Genomic DNA, 18,663 nt, shown 5'->3' on the forward strand with positions numbered 1-18,663 from the left:
CTCTTTGCTGGCATTCTGCCATGCCAGACCATGCACAAAGCAGTTGCTTGCTTAAGTTAAAAATAACAGTGTTCTGTGAATGTTGATGCTTTAATAACAAATATTTATCGGGAGCGTGTATGCTGGGATTTCATAAATTTCATGGAAAAAAAGTATGGGCGCGATCTCGCTCTCTCTCTGGCCGATGTGTGCGCGGGCACGCTCTTCTGGGAGAAATGCCCATATAATGAGTTACACCCTCGTCTAAAAAAAACTCTTCGAAACTTGTATGAAACCAGAAGTAAGATTTCTGGCACAGAAGTAAACAAATCAAAATACCTGTTATCTTTAAAAGTAAACTGAAGAATTGGCAACCAGATGTACAATAATTTAAATAATCAGTTTACACATGTTGGCAAACACTGGCGTGATTAAACAACACATTGTAAGCACACAGCTAATCTAGAATTAAAATGTTTGGCCTCTGTGTGTTTCATAAAACCATCTTTGAACTTAAATACAATGACATAGAGGAAATGAGATGCTCAACATTTGAATAGAGGGCACATCATTAATAACAGCCAACCTCAAATAGCTGATTAATGATTAGAGAGGCATGATCCCTGAATATATTTATGATCACATGAAAGGCACAAAGTTCATACCATTTGTGTTGCTAGGCAACTGAAACAACTTAACGTTTGCAGTGAAGATGATGTGAGACTGAAGAACAATTGGATGAGCTGTCATGGATGGCAGACTGTGAATAAAAGGGATGGAGTAGGCAGTTTACTTTTTGCATTTTTATTGGTGTTGTATTGTATAGCCTGAGGGTTTTTAAATTTCCTTGCTTAGGGTTCTCAGACTGAAGGGTCCAAATGTCAAACAGCTGTGAAATAAACAGATGGTGAGACTTGGGTGTAATTTCTGGTTTTCATGAGCAGCTGGGTCTGTGAAATACACTTATTAAGTATAGGATATGGATGAAAAGGATGAATATGTCAAGTTTGTCCCTCATTGTCATGTCATTTTTTTTGTGTAATGAGATGCATTATGGCAGTTAGAGCAATGCATATGTATCTTCGTATTGTCTTGTTAAGTGTTGCTTCGTGAAAATATTTTTGTGAATTGATTTCTGCATCATTAAAAAAAAATTTAGAAGTAAAAAAAAATGTCTTGGAAATTACAGTTTACTGTAATTATTTCTGTTATTGCACTAATGCAGCTTTGCTATTACAGTATAGGGCTACACTGGAAAATACTTTTATGATTCAGTGACATTTGCAGTCATGAATAATTAAGTGAAAGTGAAAAAAAAGTGAAAGTGAACTGACGTGTGGCCAAGTAAGGTGTCCCATACCCGGAACTTGTGCTCTGCATTTAACCCATCCAAGTGCACACACACAGCAGTGAACACACACCCGGAGCAGTGGGCAGACAATGCTGCGGTACCCAGGCAGCTGTGCCTTGCTCAAGTCTCACCCCAGTCGTGGTATTGAAGGTGGAATAGAGCGCTGGTCATTCACTCCCTCCACCGACAATTCCTGCCAGACCTGAGACCTGCAACCTTTGGGTTACAAGTCAGACTCTCTATCCATTAGGCCACGACTGGCCCCTGTGGGACATAACACACACAGTTTCAGCCAGTCTCATGTTAATCTTGAGTACCTATATAGTAGTATTGCATCCTTCATATTGCCGAAGAGTCTTTACTTTTATCGTATCTTTTTGGCACTATGTTCTGTCATTTTGTATTTGCATACTGTCCTGGAACACTGCAGAGTTGTAATTTTTTGTGGAAGACCATAACAGACTTTTACTAGAGCTGTTAAAGTGAAATTATGAATCTCATAAAGTTAAAGTCAAAAGCCTCTTTGAAATGCATTAATACTCTATTTAGGTTTCAAAAGTTTGCTGCTTTATTATATATATATATATATATATATATATATATATATATATATATATATATATATATATATATATATATATTAAATAAAGCTATTTAGTACTGCCAGCTGTTGGTTAAATGCCCCAGTAAAGGACATTTGTGTGCCATTTTGGCAAGTGGCTGCAGTTTTTCTCTCTCTTTTTCTATTAGCTGACTTGTTCAGTTGTCTAATGGGTATGAGTTGAGTAATGGAATATTTTTAACCCTGCAGTTCTCATTCACAAACATCAGTTAATCTTTTAGCAGTAAGCAGCGTCAAGTGTTTCACAATAAGTTGAGCAGCCCCAGTCTGTGTTTTCTGTCCTCATTAGATCGAGAGCTGAAGAGCTGAGATCAACATGGGGCAGCTGCTGTCATGAATCAAGCTCTTCATTAACACCAAATTAATCAATTAGATTAGACAGGCTTTGGGTTGTTCAATAAGCAGTCTGCACAAGATATCAGAGAAGTATGTCCTCTTCCCCTCTGTGCAGCAGAAATCTGTAGTCTTTGAACCTCTTTGAAAGTGTATTCCATATATATATATATATATATATATATATATATATATATATATATATATATATATATACAGGATAACATTTCCTATTACTGGTGAGACATTATGTATAGTTATTCCCACCTGAAAAAGTAAACTCTTTCAAGCTGTTCAAAGCTTATTGATGGTAAAAATTCATGCATCACAGAGTCATCGCTACCTACCCCAAATTTTTATATGCTTGGTTATATCAAAGTCCTTTTAAGACAAGTCATGTCACTCAGCGGCCATCTTTGAAACGCCGCTCGGGCATGCAAGTGCAACTCCTATCTCTTTGAATGGAGAAACATCAAATTCTCCAAAACAGTTCGCTAAGCTTACGATTAAATTTAATATTTGAAATCACCAAAGACATCTGACAACAACTGTGTCATAAATGTTGTTACGTTTGCTCAAATAGCGTTTTAAAAAGCTTATTTTTCAGGCTAGATCAGCCAGTGCGCTTGCACAGTCCTAAGAGCACATCTCAGAACGCTAACAGTTTCTATAGCAACCGGGAAGTTTCTAACGGCAGCTGCAGTTACGCACTGACTTTACAGATTAGCGATTGGCTCTTTCATTCAGAAGGCAGGGCTTCCTGCGATTGACATGTCTTGGGTATTCTATAGCCTTTGGTTATATGCACTGTCATATAATTGATACCTGCTTTAAAAATGAAAAGTAATGTTTTTGTGATGTCTATGCTGATTTTGAAGCAAAATATTTGAAGTGTATTTAAACATGGTAAAATGTGTTAAATGGAGTTGATACTTTTATTCAGGGTGCATGAAATTGAGAGTAAATACATTTATTAAAGATATATATCAAATAAATGGGTTTTTTTGGTTTTTGGGTTTTTTTTACCTGAACTTCTTATTCATCAAGTAATCTTAAATAACGTATCTTGGTTTCCACAAAAATAATATTCTTTTGTAAACTGTTTTTAACTTAGAACATCAATCTTGTGACACTGAAGACTGGAATAATGGCTGCTGAAAATTCAACTTTGCCATCAAGGGAAACAATTTTGAATAGTTTATATAACAAATGTGCAAGAGACAGGTAATATGTAGAATTGTGAATGAAGGGCATCATAAGGGAAATCTGTGGAGTTCTACACACACACACACACACACACACACACACACACACACACACACACACACACACACACATACACATTCCCTGTGTCTGGTTATAACCTTGGTTTTTTGCAGTCTTTAAAAATGTTTTAGTATATCCTTATTCAGCCAACACAGTTTCCTATGAATCTGTTTGTGTGGCTTTGTGGGAGGATGTGGACTTGTTTCAATAGGTCACACTGCAATGTTTACTTATTTTTCTACTTCTGTCTTTTTAAGTTTAGCCTGTAAAATAGCCTTACTGATAGCTTTGATTATTCTTTGTCATATATGTTAAACAGAATGACATGCTCTTGTTATATTTCACAAACCTTGCATATTACTGGTTGTGAATTTTTTGTTTTCTCTATAACTGGAATACTAGGAACAAACAGTTCTGAGAAAGTGCTCCTGCTGATGTATTGTTGTTTCCTCAGTCCCTCTGACAGCTCATTGAAGTTCCTGCTTTCCTCTGCTGCCATGGCTTCCACACCTCCACCTCTCATGAAGAAGCACAGTCAGACTGATCTTGTGAGTCGCCTCAAGTCCCGCAAAGTCCTGGGTGTTGGTGGGGAGGATGATGATGGAGAGGTGCACAGGTCAAAGGTAACATACAACTTGCCTGTGTCACTCTTCATATTTGACCTCAATAGCAGTTACTCATTAAAGAAAGCATTTTTTCTCTATATATTTTTCTTCATATTTTGAGATTTCTGGGCAATGTTTCCTACATTGAAATTTTCTTGTTGCTTTTTTTGATTGTGTCTAATGTCTATCTGGGGTTTAGTGCAACTTGAAGTGTATGTATTAATACTAATAATAAATATAGCTGCAAACAGCAATTATCCAGGCCAAGCACTACAGAAGTAAGCAAGGCATCAAAAATCAGACCAACTGCAGCAGTGAGTAATTGAAGCCATTTTAAGATGATTTTAGTCAAAATGGCTGAAAAAAAAACCCACTAGTAATTTGATTCCATAATTTGATTTCATCACTTTTGACCAAAAGGTGGCGATGTTATCAAATTGATGTGAAGAGGTCAGTGTGAGGTGACAATGGCACACACAAAGTTTGGTGTCAATATGTCAAAGCATTGCAGAGATACAGCCAGTCATTTTGGCATCATGCCTCAAATATGTTTTTGCGCTATACAAAAATGGTTTTGTCTATCGAAATGAAAACCAGTAATTTTTGTCAGCACAGTCTGAAGATGATCTGACTCGAATTTGGTGAAAATCAGAGAAATGGTCTAAGAGGAGTTTGAAAAAGTAGGTTTTTAAAGAAAATCGAAATGGCAGGCAGAGAATGATCAACAATGAAAAAATTTGTATTGCCATTACCCAATTACAATTACCCTATTCATTACAATTACCCTATTGTAATGAATGGTTTCAAAATATTCCTCGGGAATAATCAAAAGTTATTAGCATTTTTTTGAAATTTCATTATTTATGGTTAATGGCTTCAAATGAACGGTTTATCATTTTTTGACCAGTAGGTGGTGCTGTTACCAAATTGATGTGATGAGGTCGGTGTGAGGTGACAATGGCACACACAAAGTTTGGGATCAGTCTCGGGATGAGCCTTGTGTGAACAAAAGCCAGAACCAGTGCCGTAAAGCAGCGGTTCTCAATTCCAGTCCTCACAACCCCCTGCTCTGCACATTTTGTATGTCTCTCTTTGTTAACACACCTGATATAGATATTAAGCTTGTTAGAAGTGAGCTCCGTGCATGAACTGAGTTCCGATTGACATGGTCTCTACACAGCTCCCTACTTCCTGAGCAGGGGAAATCTGTTGAAGTTTACCTCACTTCGGAAAATTCATTCACGTATTTGCGCTGCGCAACATCTACACACACAGACAAGTGTGACCTCATATACCTCGGTAAATAAATACAATTAAAATTCACGTCTCGCACACTTCAATGCACTTTGAATGGAACATATACATTTACTTCGAACTGGAATCATGGTGGAATATCCTGTGATGTCCACTCCGCAGGGCACTTGTGTTCGAATAGAACAAAAGTCTGAAGCGATAAGAGAAACATACAGAATGTGCAGAGCAGGGGGTCGCGAGGACTGGAATTGAGAACCGTTGTTGTAAAAGGTGTGTTGTAGTGATGATGCGTTATCGTGCGACTCTTTTTTCTGGGTGTTTTGAAGGCAAATCAGCCTTCACGATGAAGAAATTTGTGCAAACTGGTATGAAGCAGAGATCAGGGAGCTCCTCACTATCTGTGCTGAAGCTGAGATTGTTCACCAGCTTAGTGAAACAGTACGCGTCACATTACACGTCACATTGTAATGTCAGGTGTCTTTATGGGATCTTTATGGGATGTGTGTGAAGGCACACGCAAATCCTGGAAAATCACTGGCAGTGTGAATGAACCAAAATCAAACGATCCCAAGACAAATCACGGAACATCTGTGTGTTTTCTGGAATCTCTGTGTGAAAGAGGCTTAATTGGCCCCTCACACTCATCCTGAAGCCAGCATGCAGTCAATGAATAACCCACAATGAGAGCTTATTGGCACAACTACCCGTCTCACGCTCAGAGCACTTAAAACTCATGGGGCTTTGAGGTAGTCCACATGAAACATGGGCATTACTCAGACATGATCACCCCCTCCGCCCCTGCACTGTGCATCAGACTCTGGGTAGGGTCACCGAGAAAGATCAAAGACAACATCCATTAAGGGACAGTTGTCCATCACCCTCTCTTTCAACAGAGATGGCTCAGACAGCACCATAATGGCTGGAGATGTATGCATGAATACAGCTCCACATGAGCTTTTAAGAGATTCTATAATAAAAAAAATAGTTCACCCCAAAATGAAATTTGTAGATTAGTTTGTTTCCTCATCTGAACAGATTTGGACAAATACATCATTACATCACTTGCTCACCAATGGATCCTCTGCAGTGAATGGGTACCGTCAGAATGGAAGTTCAAACAGTTGATAAAAACATCCCAATAATCCACAAGACCAAATCACTTTTTGTGACTTGATAAGCTCAGTGTTTATAAGAAACAAATCCATCAAGATGTTGTAACTTTAAGCCGTTAAATACCAGTCCATTATCCATAATAACGGTTCCTCCATTAAAAAATGATTGTCCTTTCACATCAAAATCCACCAACATATTGTTTATAACGGAACTGGACTGTTTTGGCTTCTAAAATGTGCTTGGTCTGTGCATATTTCTCTTCTGATTCAGACCTGTTTATTACAAACACGCAGCTTTTCACTTCACAAGAAGTGAAGTGTTATTTGTTGGACTGGATTTATGTGGATCACTAGAGTATTATTATGATGTTTTAATCTGCTATTTGGACTTTCATTCTGACGGCACACATTCACTGAAGAGGGTCCACAGGTGAGCAAGTGATGTAATGCTAAATTTCTCCAAATCCATTCTGATGAAGAAACACACTCATCTACATCTTGAATGGCCTGAGGGTGAGAACATTTTCAGCAAATTTTCACTGTTGGGTGAACAGTTCCTTTAATAATTGAGCCAGTTAAAGTAGATCATGTTTTTTGGGTGCAAAAGTTTTCTGTACATGTGGTAGAAAATGATTTTACTCTTCCATTACTTGAAGACTTAGCTTTTACGATATTGATCGTAAATATAGATTTTCTGTCCACCAATTAACCTGATAATGTGGGCCATGATGTATTTGAAGTACTCTGTTTAATTTCCCCATTAGCTTGTCACTAAAACAAGCTATCAGCCCAGTTGCTGTGATACTGCAGTCAGATGAACATACTGTGTAGCTTCAGCCAATACAGGTCTTATGAGAAAACAGAGTACTCCCTGTTCCCAGCAGTTGTCAAGATGTGTAAACCCCCCAGAAACAACCAGAGCGAGGTGTCGATTGAGTTATTGTCTTGTTTCTCAGTGCGACATGCTTTCTGAACACTTTATCTCTGCGATCACTTTTCTCATGAGAATAATCAATGGCCTACTGTATTAGCTACTGCTGTTTACTGGGTAAATACAGCAGCATTTGTTTGGTCTCAACAAATTGCTTTGGCAATATCAGTTGAATGAATTGCAGTCACTGTTCATGTTACAATGAGCTAAACCTTCAGAGCAAAATATTTACAAAACAGAAACGGCTGATGATAGCTTGTCTATGACGAGTTTTACTGTAAGCCATTGCTATTTATGTGCTCCTGAGACACTAAAACAGTTGCTGTGACTCACGCCCCCATACAAACACACTCTCACACTTTCATGCTTCCGCTTTAAAATTACCTTTAGTCAGGATTTCAGCGCCACAGCTTCCCATCAGAAACAGATCGGGTTTTCATCAACATAAAATTACCCATGCTGCGGAGGCTTTTAGTGAAGCATGGTGGAGTAGGGAGATGGAAAGAGCCCTCTCTTTTAGGGTGGGGGAAGAAAGCCTGCAGGTTTAATGGCCATTAGGGTGAGTTTTTTTTTTTTTTTATCCCTGGAAGGCAGTGCAGTTTTTTTTTTTTTTAGATGGAAATGGAAAAGAGCCGGGTGACATAATTATGATAATTTCTTATATAGTACATCAAAGAAAGGTAATGCCTATTTATATGTTTCAAAAATATGTAAATGTAAATTGCTACTGTATAGTTTCCTACTGATTCCCTCCTAATTTTTTTCGATCTTACTAAGCCTGCAACCGGTGGTTACTACTTTTGGTAGATCTGACAAGCTTTCTTGATAGTGTTCTATGCAGACAAAAAAAAGAATGCATTGAGTGAATTTTTTTTTGGGATTATTTAAGAACATTTTAAACAACCTTGAATTTAAATATAAAATTATAGTTACCAAGAAGGTACCATTTTCAGTATGCATTTAGGTTTTATTTGGCATAAAGAGCTAACACTAGACGAGAGCAAGTCTGTTAGAAAACATGGCAGATGGCAATAATAGCCAGGGTCGGATTGGTCAGTTTTTAATATATATATGTTTTAATGTTTTTAAGGCCGGGCTTAGTGAAAGGCTTCTTATCTTAACTACCTGTTTATGTTTGCACACAAAATGTACACAACCATTCAAAAATTGAGGTCAGTAATTTCTTTTTAAAGAAATTAATACTTTTATTCAGAAAGGATGCAAGTAACAGTAGATTCCTATTTCAAATAAATTATTTTCTTTCTTTTCTTTTAAACTTTTAAACTTCAAGCAGCAAAACTGTTTTCAAAATTGATAATAATAAGAAATATATTTCTTGAGAACTAAATCAGCAAAATTCAGCTTTGACAGCACATGAATAAATTACATTTTAAAATATATTAAAATAGGAAATAGTTCATTTAAATGATAATATTTCAAAATATAACTGATTTTACTATATTTTTTGATCAAATAAATGCAGCCTCAGTGAACATATGGATTCTTTCATTTTTTCAAAAATTCTTACTAACGCCTTTTGAAACATAGTCTTGCTCTGACTGATAAAGATAAAAATACGTTTTTGCAATAAATTACCTTCCTTTAAATCTTATTTTGTAGCTTTCATAATGTTTTCATAATTGTAATGTTAGATGCCCATCGCTTACTCAAATGCTGTTTTAAAGAGAGCATTCTCTTGCAGTATTCCATGTCACTTATGGGATCACGAGAGTTAGGCTACCCAAAGGAAGCATTATATTGTAACACCTTCCACATCCTTATCTGTCTCTGTCTGATTCTGTCTGAAGGAGCTCTGCTCCACTTTGGCCCTCAGCCTGGATTACAAACACAAAGCCATCATTGTGAAACCACCAGCCTGCTGTCAAAATAGACCTATTAAATCAAAACAAAACTCAAATTTTCCTATCAGTCCCTTTAGATGCTACAACAAAGTTTCCAATTTCACAAAATAAAACTGTGTCCCTCTGCATGGTCCATTCAGTCTTGGCCGGTTTGGGCTATCAGCAAATCTCATAATCCCACTTTTGTGAGTCAATTTTTCTAAATTTGACATTTTCCTACCATGGGCCTGTATTTAATTTTTATTTTGTGCCACCTTGGTCCATTTACAGAAAGATTGTAATAGGTTTATCAAAGTTATTCATGTGTCTCGCAATGTTACCCGCTAATATTGACAATTCTCTCATTTTGCAGATCAGTCAGATGTTGGGTAATGAGATGAAGTTTGCTGTACGTGAGCCCATTGGTCTCCGGTAAGACTTTAGAAATGATCATTCAGACCACTTTCATATCATCAGACCACTGACTTGCGTCTGTCTTTGCATGTGACATCAGACACCCTACTTATTTAGTTGCTCCAGTGTTCTGTGCAGTTTTGTTTTTTTGCCAATCCTTGAGGGTTTTGATTGTGGCTCAATTGTGTCTTATTAGAAGCCAGCTGGTATAGTGTCTTTCATTCTCTCATTGCAGGCTTTGGCTCCTCATCTCTGCAGTGCTTTTCACATCCACATCCTTAATGGTGAGAAGATTAATCAAAATGTTTAACAGTTCATGCTCCAAAATGAAATAATTCTCATTGTGTTTTGTTTAATTATTTACACTACTGTTTAAAAAGCTTTGGGTCAATTTTTTTTTCAAACTAATACTTCTATTCAGCAAGGATGCATCAATTTGATAAACATTGACAGTAAAGCCAATTATAATGTTACCAAAAATCAATTTTAAATAATTAGCTTTCTTTTAAACTGTCTATTCATCAAAGAATTAAAAAAATACATAAATAATTAAAAATAATAATAAAAAAGTACAGTTTCCACAAAAATACTAAGCATCATGGTTTTCAACACTGATAATTGTAAGAAATTTTACTTCAGCACCAAACCAGCATATGAGAATAATTTGTGAAGGATCATGCGACACTGAAGACTGGAGTAATGGCTGCTGAAAATTCAACTTTGCCATCAGAGGAATAAATGTCAATTTCTACAATTTATAAATTTAAAAGACAATAAATTGAAATAAAAAATGGTTATTTTACATTTTCTTGTTTCTTGTTAATTTCTTGTTTTTCTGTAATCTTAAAGGATTTTTTTGCAGATTTAATGCCTCTCCCTGGAGTTCCTGTACCATTACATTCATTATGTGACCACCTTCTCTGTGTTGTAGGCCCTGGCTTTTCCCAGCCAGCTCTACGAATTAATATTTGAGATCACCACCACCAGGATCTCCATCAGACTCTACGGGGGAGCCCTTCTATGTATGTTCAGCTTTATGGTATAGCATTTGAAAGAAGAAAGTTTAACACTATAAGGGAAGATAATGACATCAAAGTGGCTTGTTCTGACTTACACATACACTACATTGCCACAAAACTGAGGGAACCCTTTACATATAGTGAATTTCACTATTTCAAGCATGTATATTGCAGAGATACAGTGGGTATAGAAAATAATCAATTTGTTGCTTTGCTGCCTGAAATGAAGATGGGCACAGTTTTTGTTTTATGATCACTCAAAAAGCGATTTATCTCAGGGAAACAAGGTTATGTTAGTAACTGGAGCGTTCCGTTTCGAATGAAAGTACTCTGTGAGGTGATGACTTGTGCTCTTAATGGAGAGGAGAGCACTTTTAATACATAGCTATGTCTTGGTTTGAGGATGACTTTACAGTCATTTGGCCCAAACTCAAGACAGGAATCACTGACTGACAGTGCTTGCAGGTCACCCACTCACTTGACCGATGCTAAAGCCAGAAGAAGGGCAGTCTTAAGTGACAGGGGCACAGTATGAGGGCGAGGTTGATTCAGTCTCTCCTCAGAACTTAACTACTAGGTCGTTTCTGCCGATTGACTAGCCAGCCACTAGAGAATGATTTGCCATGATGGCTGCCGCATATACTTTGATCGAGGAAAGGGTGCGCCTCTTATCCAGCAGCTTTTGTAGAAAAACTAGTATGTAGGACATGTCGCAAGTGGACGGATCCTCGTTCCGTGCTGCACACCAGTCAGGGAAGATTGACCATTTAAGGGAATAAAGATGTCTTGTAGACGGAGCTCTATCCTCCAAAATGGTAATAGTTACACTCGCGGGGTGCTGCAGAGACTCCCGTCGAGGGACCAAACATGAAGGCTCCACAGCTCTGGCCAGGGATGCCAATTCATGCCAAATCAGAGAAGGTCCGTCCTCAATTGTGACCAAGAGGAACAAGCATCTGACTTCCCAGACCCGTCTGATGACCTGAGGAAGCAGGGCAACTGGCAGGAAGGCATACAGACGAGCGCTGGGCCAATCATTGGCCAGTGCATCTCGCTGTTTCAAAAAGTAAATTGGTCAGTGAAAGTTGTCTACTGAGGTGAAGAGGTCCACCTCTGCCCTGCCGAAGCCAGACCAGATCATTTGTACCATTTGGGGACGTAGTCAACATTCTCCTGGAGCCACATTGCCCCTGGACAGCATGTCTAACCCTTGGTTCAGTCTGCCTGGCACATGAACTGCTCTCAATGAGAGGAGTTTGCATTGTGCCCTTAAAAGGAGGTGTCGAGCCAACCTTTGAAGTGAGCGTGCCCTGAGACCACCTTGGTGTTTGATAAAGGTTACCACCGTCATGTTGTCCAAAAAAAGACCAGGACATGATGCTACCTTAAGACTGGCAGGAAGGATTTCAGGGCTGGAAAAACCGCCATCATCTCGAAGCAGTTGATGTGTAAGCATTGCTCCATGTTTGACCAGGAGCTAAATGCTGGTCTGCCCTTGTACAGAGCTACCCAACCTGAGTTGGAGGCATCTGTCGTGACCACCTTCCCTCTGGAGGTCAGTCCCAATGGGGTGCTTGATTGAAACAGGCAAGGAGTTTTCTAAGGGGCCACAGCTCTGATGCAGTGGAGGGTTACCCTGAGATAAAAACATTCCAGGCGGCAAGAACTGACCCTCTCCCCCTTCCTCTCATCATTTGTATCAGGATGGCTTCTGAGACTTAGGGTCCAACATTACTCTGTGGCGGGGTCTTGAAGCTTAGGAAAAAGGTAGCATTTTGCTGTCTGGGTGTGTTTAAAAGCCCATGCTCAGATTTATCTTGGGGCTGAGGTGGTGCTGCCTTGGCAGGCTGCCGTGAGGATGTAGCCTTCTGGCGACTTGAAACAGCCGCACTGGAGCGCTTCCACAGAAGGTGAAGCATTGCCTTTGATGACTTCTGTGCCGCTGTAAACTGCTCAGCAAAACCATTCACAACTGGGCCAAACAGTCCCTTGGGAGGGACTGGCGAGTCTAGGAAGGCGACCTTGTCAGCGTTTCTTATTTTAGTTAGATTTAGCCAAAGGTGGTGCTCCAGCATCCATCCACGTCATCCATGACAGCTTCCTCATCAGACCCGCCAAAGAAAATCAAGCAGCTCGCATCTGGTGAGGGGCACTGATCCTCAAGTGTTAAGCACGTGGGCGACTCGAGGTGTTGTGGGGAGAGTGAAGCATGTGGGACCTATCAGTATCAGAGTAAACTGGAGTTTCTCCCATAAGTGTCAGCAACGCAACGGGAGAGACTGTTCAAAAGGGATCTGTGTCCGTCTTCATTTCAGGCTGCAAAGTAACAAAATGTGATTATTTTAAAGGGGGTGATTCTTTTCTATACCCACTGTAAATTGGTTAAAAAAAGAAACATTAAATATTATTTAAAAAATATACTACAAGTTCCACAAGGACAACCAAAAAAGTATGGCATTTGTAAAAGCATTGCAGATAACGTTTAAATAAAATACATGTGTAAGTACTGGACCCGTTAAGACACTTTGTATAATGGGCCACCTCCATATTAACGCCCATCATTTTGAAAAGGGTTGTTTAAATTTGCATTTCTCTGCATACTGTTGGCCATGTAGTGTATATGTGCATGTCTATACACTTTCGCTTTTCCCACTACATCTCAGTTTATGCATAGCTAATGCATAATGTACACACATTTGTGCAAGTCTGTCTCCCACTCACAGGAAATATTCATGACTAGATGAGCTTTTCACTACCAGATGAGTGTATGATTTCAAGTGGTATGAATATTTTATGCCTCGGTTTTAAAAATGAATGAGTCCGTTCAATTCCATTTAGCCACATATAGGGCAGGGCTTTCAGAGTGCTGGGCAGTTCGACTGTATTGGGACTAGTAATGACCCCCTGCTGGTCCCAGGATTCTTCACAATAATAGCACATGCCAAGCTCACACCGTGCTTGAGCTTACAGTCAACTGTAGGAGGTCTTGTATTATAAAAGATTGCAGGAGTGGCTTATGGGTGTGTAAAAGAGAGTGTTTTGGGGAAATAAAATCCCTTCCCTCCCTATGCCTTTATTTTATTTATGAACAGCAGCCTATTTGTCTTTTCTCTATAATAGCGTAACACACCCTCTAATTCAGCATAAAGAAGTTTTCGCTCCCCAATTTGTTTAGATTCCAGCCTTAACCAGTGGGGGATATAGAATATTATGCTAATGTAATTGCATACATTATCTGTCCGAGTGCTAATGAATATGATGCTGCAGCAGAGCCCTGGAAATTTTGTACACATGATATTAGTATGCAAATTTTTGAAGGGCTGTATTTTGCAGTCTAGACCCCTCACTGAGATCCAGTGGTCTTTATACAGTGTGACACCTGGTTTAGCTCACAAACAATTCATACCCCTGTGGCGATGCAAGGTGTGTGTTCTTCTGTCAGATCAATGGCCAGTTCGATGGTGGGAATTACTCAAGCAAGGCTGGAAAAATAGTGCTGGCAGATGGCACTTGGCAGCGTTGAAGAAACAGCTACTCTCCGTGTTATCCATATCCGCAGTGTGGGAGGAGATCAGAAGGACAGAATCAGAACCCACGGCAGCATCGGTTCTTTGATCTTGGGCCAGATTTCAAGCTTTTTAATTCCGGGCCTAAGTGCTTGGGTGTTTTGAGAAGATTCTGCATTATATTTAATAGATAGGTGCCCTTTAATGTCTCTACCTGATTTAGGATGATCTCAGAATTGACTCTGAGTGTTTTGCTCTTCCCAACAGGTATCTCATTAATTCTGTGGAATGGCTTGTACACAGTGGAAAAGGTCATCATTCAGTGGACGCTACTTACAGAAGCCTGTTACTTCGGGGTACAATTTCTAGGTGAGAGAGTTTTTTTCTCTCCTGAGAACAGTGGGCAGACAGTGTTGAGGGACGTGAGAATGGTAACTGACATTTAATCTTTATTCTTCCTGTAATTAAGGGACATTTAAACTTGAGGAAAATTGATTTAAGCCACTTCAGAATATTAACAGGGCTCAAAAGCACTTTTTTTTACATGGTTTATTTTAAACCTATTTAATTGTATGTATTTTTATATTTGTCATACCCCCCCACCCCATATTTAATATATATATTTTTAAATGTTATGTTTTATGATTACTGTGTAATAACTGCATGATAGCTGTAAAAATCTTAAGATGCTTCCAAGACTAGGAAAAGTCAATAAAACCTGATGAAATCTGTCCTGAAACACTCTTACACTGGCCCTAGACCACTGGGCCAACCTTTATTTTTTAGCCTAGGTTAACAGAGAATGTCTGGAATACTCATTGTTCTTAATCCTGTACTGCCCTCTTATGGCAACAAGCTCTCTTTAAAATCCAATCCAAGCACAAGCTTCAAAGGATTAGATACAAAATTAAGCCTATGAACCCCTAAGTAAATGTTGAAGAAAGTGATTACACATTTAGTACTGTCACATAATAAAAGTCTAGTTCTAACATTTCTGAAATATATGGTACATGCATCTACTGGTACTTTATGCTTATGGCACTTTTCCGCTGCATGGTACTGCTCGGCTCAGCTCGGTTTGCATTTCCACTGCAGTTTAGTACCGCTTTAGAGTGGGCGGGATTATAGACATGTCGTTATTGTTACGCCACCTATAAATTAAAATATTTCATTAACATTACATATGAGTTAAATATGTTAGTGAATTAAGTTTTGTAGCTGCTGCATGGCACTCTTTTGTCTTTTGCTAAATGTCTGTATATGCTTTAGACTACTACTTTGTCTGACTTTATAATTAGTCTCTGTATTAATTTTTTTTCCTCCAGTGACGTCCATCACCCTCTTGGAGATGGGCACACTGTCCAATGGTGCAATCGTTCTTCTTCTCAGTCAAACCTTCTTCCTCTTCATCACCTTGATTTACTATCATCACCTCGGCCGGCGCACCAAAAAGACCTAAGGGGGGCCAGCTATTTGTTAGATGGGTAGATTGGCGGCACAAAATTCTTTGAATACAGTAGCACCACTACCTGGACCAAATGAATTTACACTTGACTGAAAATCAACCTCTGTTTGTGGGCAATTTCCATTTTATGTAAATACAATATCTGGGTATTTACTTTCATTAGATACAGAGGGCCACGGATCATGACTGTCGTTTTTATGTTACATTATGTTACCTACAGTGGGTATAATAATTATCTGACAGCTCACTTTTTTGTAAAAGCTTTTTCTGAGATTTTATTGAATGGGGAGTAGGTTTATGGCACATTTGTACATGTTAGAGAATCCCAAATGTGTCAAATTATTTTTGGAAGATGCCTGTAATTCAGGTCATATTATGTAAGAGTTTAGTGAACTTCCTGTATGTGGTGTGATATTCTATGGCAAGAATATAGTTTTAAAATGGTACTGGTATGATTTGTCAGGCACAATAGACACAGCATGGAACAGTGTACAACAACATATACTGCAAGACAAAGGGTAATACAAAGAATAGAATTAAATTAACAAATACATCATTTTTTAATGTATTTCAGAAATTGTTACATTTACTTGTAGTTACTAACATTGCAAAGTGAAGACTTTGCAAATACATTCCTTTTGGATTTAGGTTCCCAACAGTACATTATGTGAAATGGTAAGAATAACACATATAGTATTAAATGGCATTTAACATGTGTATTTCAGAAAGTACTGTAGTTGTAAATGTATTACTGTTAGATCGTCAAATACAGCTTTGTGTGGCTTCACACAAAGAAATTCTACCCCTACCAATTCAGATGTAACATTTTGCTGCTTTACATACCTAATGGACATTTACACAACAGTTACTAAAGTAAATAGTGTAATTATAAACTTAGTACAAGTCCCTTTTAAGACAGATTAAAGTTTACAGAGAATCAGTCATTTGAAAAATCTTTATAGGGTTCAGGTAATTTTTCCATGTCTTCGTGACTTTCAAGATGCATGATGACTTAACTTCCACAAATTTATCTGTATATATTAAAGGGACAGTCCACCCAAAAAACTGAAGTGCAACATTTATTTTTAGTTTAGTTCAAAACTTATGAATATATCTTCTGTGGAACAAAAAAGGAGTATTGTAAATGTAGTAAATCTGACTGTGTTTCAAGTCTGAATTCATATGATGGTTCCTTTGTGTATCGTCATTGACCGTGAACTTCAGAGAATTTTCTTTCTTGGGTGAACTATTCTTGTAACAACTACCATTATGCACAACACTCGTAAATTTTAGAACTGTATGTAGTAAGATATGCTTTATGCCTTTATTGATCATTGCATGAAGTCAACAATGCGGATCAACAGTAGCGCTAAAATGTAGCACTTTTTAACATGGAAAGCACATTAACATTAATCATGATTATTCTATAATTAGAACTAGCAGGTGTTATTCCTAACAGTATATGCTTCTATCACTGAACTGTCATTTGAGATGTGGACAGTCACACTGCCCTTCCATAGATCTTAGATATTGCTTCCAGAGAAAAACAAAAGGCTTTATTCCAAAGGGAAATCAGAGGATCATATGAATATGTGCTTTGGAACCGTCAAGTCGAAACTGCTGTTTGTTTATTTATACTGTGCACCTCTCATAACCTGTTTAGTAATAGTTAACTAGCAAAACAATAGACCATGATTTAAAGTCGAAGCACTGTTCATTATTATATAGACTAGACAGTATATTTTTAGGTCACTTTTTGCTTTGTAATTATTTGAATGATTCAGGAATGTTTTTTTCTATATATTTTTTTAGAAAGATGATTGCAATGTCAGTTTAAATAGGAACTTTTGTTCTCATTATTTGTTCTTTAATGTGTTTTGAAGGGAAAAAACACAGATGTATGACAGATATGTATCTCCTTTTGTAGAGAGACAGTGAATGTGCTTAATAAATCTATAAAGTTTTTCAGATGGAAAAAGTATTCTTGAGTCATTGTCTGATTTCTACCCACAGGAGCACTGATTCTGATCAGTAGCTAAAGGTGTTGAGAGCTGTGCCCAGAGCAGTTTGAAAGTTTTAAAATCGGGTGAGATCTAAGAACCTATGTGTTATCACAAACATACTCCTTAAGCAGGGCTGGGCAACTTCGGTCCTGGAGGGCCACTGTCCTGCAGAGTTTAGCTACAACCCTAATCAAACACAACTAGCCAATACCAAAGTTGCCCAGCCCTGTCCTAAAGTATATTCAGCCCACTGAACTTTCACAGAATATTTTACGCAACTTTACTGAGGAAAAAAAAATTCAACTCTCAAAATGAATGGTGCTTTCTCTTTCAATATTCAATGTTATGATGACTTGAAATGTGGAGCAGGTTTGTTAGAAGTGTACTGATACAGCTTAAACTGTCCCGAAGGTACTGCTTGTGTTCCAGATGACATTTCTCAGATCGAATGCTGCTTTCACTTCATTGACAAAACGGTTTGTTCATTTGGCAGATATTGGTGCAGCCCATATGGAATTGTAAGACATATTGCCTTTTGAACATATTGCCAAAATTATACAGGGTATTCTCGGGTCCTTAAAAAGTTTAGCTGAATCAAATTTAAGGTCGTAAAAAGTCATAAATGGTACAAGAAAGTCTAAATTGTGATTTCAAGATGTCTTAAATTTGGGGCGGAAAGACAAGAATTGCGATATAGTTTAACAAAGGCTATGATTTTATTGAATGAATATGAGCACTGCACTTTTCAAAGTCATACTTGCTTTGTGTACTGCGGTTGCTGGGGAAACCGCTATATTTCTGTCGTTTCAAAAGCGCCATCTGCTGGCAGAGAAGGAATTTGCTTTTTCAATAAGCCCATCTGGTGTTTTTGTTCAGAACAAAGCGAAAAACGAACCATCTATGATTTTTATGCAGTTGGAAATGTTTACTGGTGGATCAACAAGAAGCTAATGCTAAAGCAT

The 18,663-nt window shown here is 38.1% G+C and overlaps 1 protein-coding gene across 2 annotated transcripts in view; it reads left to right on the forward strand.

The window, feature by feature from the left end:
- LOC109058014 (tumor protein p53-inducible protein 11-like) overlaps positions 1-17,679 on the forward strand; it is a 30,274-nt gene extending 12,595 nt beyond the window's left edge. For both annotated transcript variants that reach the window (XM_042759919.1, XM_042759918.1), the window contains exons 3-8: positions 4,006-4,174; positions 9,668-9,726; positions 9,944-9,992; positions 10,640-10,730; positions 14,501-14,602; positions 15,559-17,679. In XM_042759919.1, coding sequence (XP_042615853.1) covers positions 4,049-4,174; positions 9,668-9,726; positions 9,944-9,992; positions 10,640-10,730; positions 14,501-14,602; positions 15,559-15,692 — 561 coding nt within the window. In that variant the 5' untranslated portion in view covers positions 4,006-4,048 and the 3' untranslated portion in view covers positions 15,693-17,679. The remainder of the gene's footprint in view (positions 1-4,005; positions 4,175-9,667; positions 9,727-9,943; positions 9,993-10,639; positions 10,731-14,500; positions 14,603-15,558) is intronic.
- Positions 17,680-18,663: the final 984 nt, after the last annotated feature.

The sequence above is a fragment of the Cyprinus carpio genome, chromosome A7 (genome assembly GCF_018340385.1).
Source record: "Cyprinus carpio isolate SPL01 chromosome A7, ASM1834038v1, whole genome shotgun sequence".
NCBI lineage: Eukaryota > Metazoa > Chordata > Actinopteri > Cypriniformes > Cyprinidae > Cyprinus > Cyprinus carpio.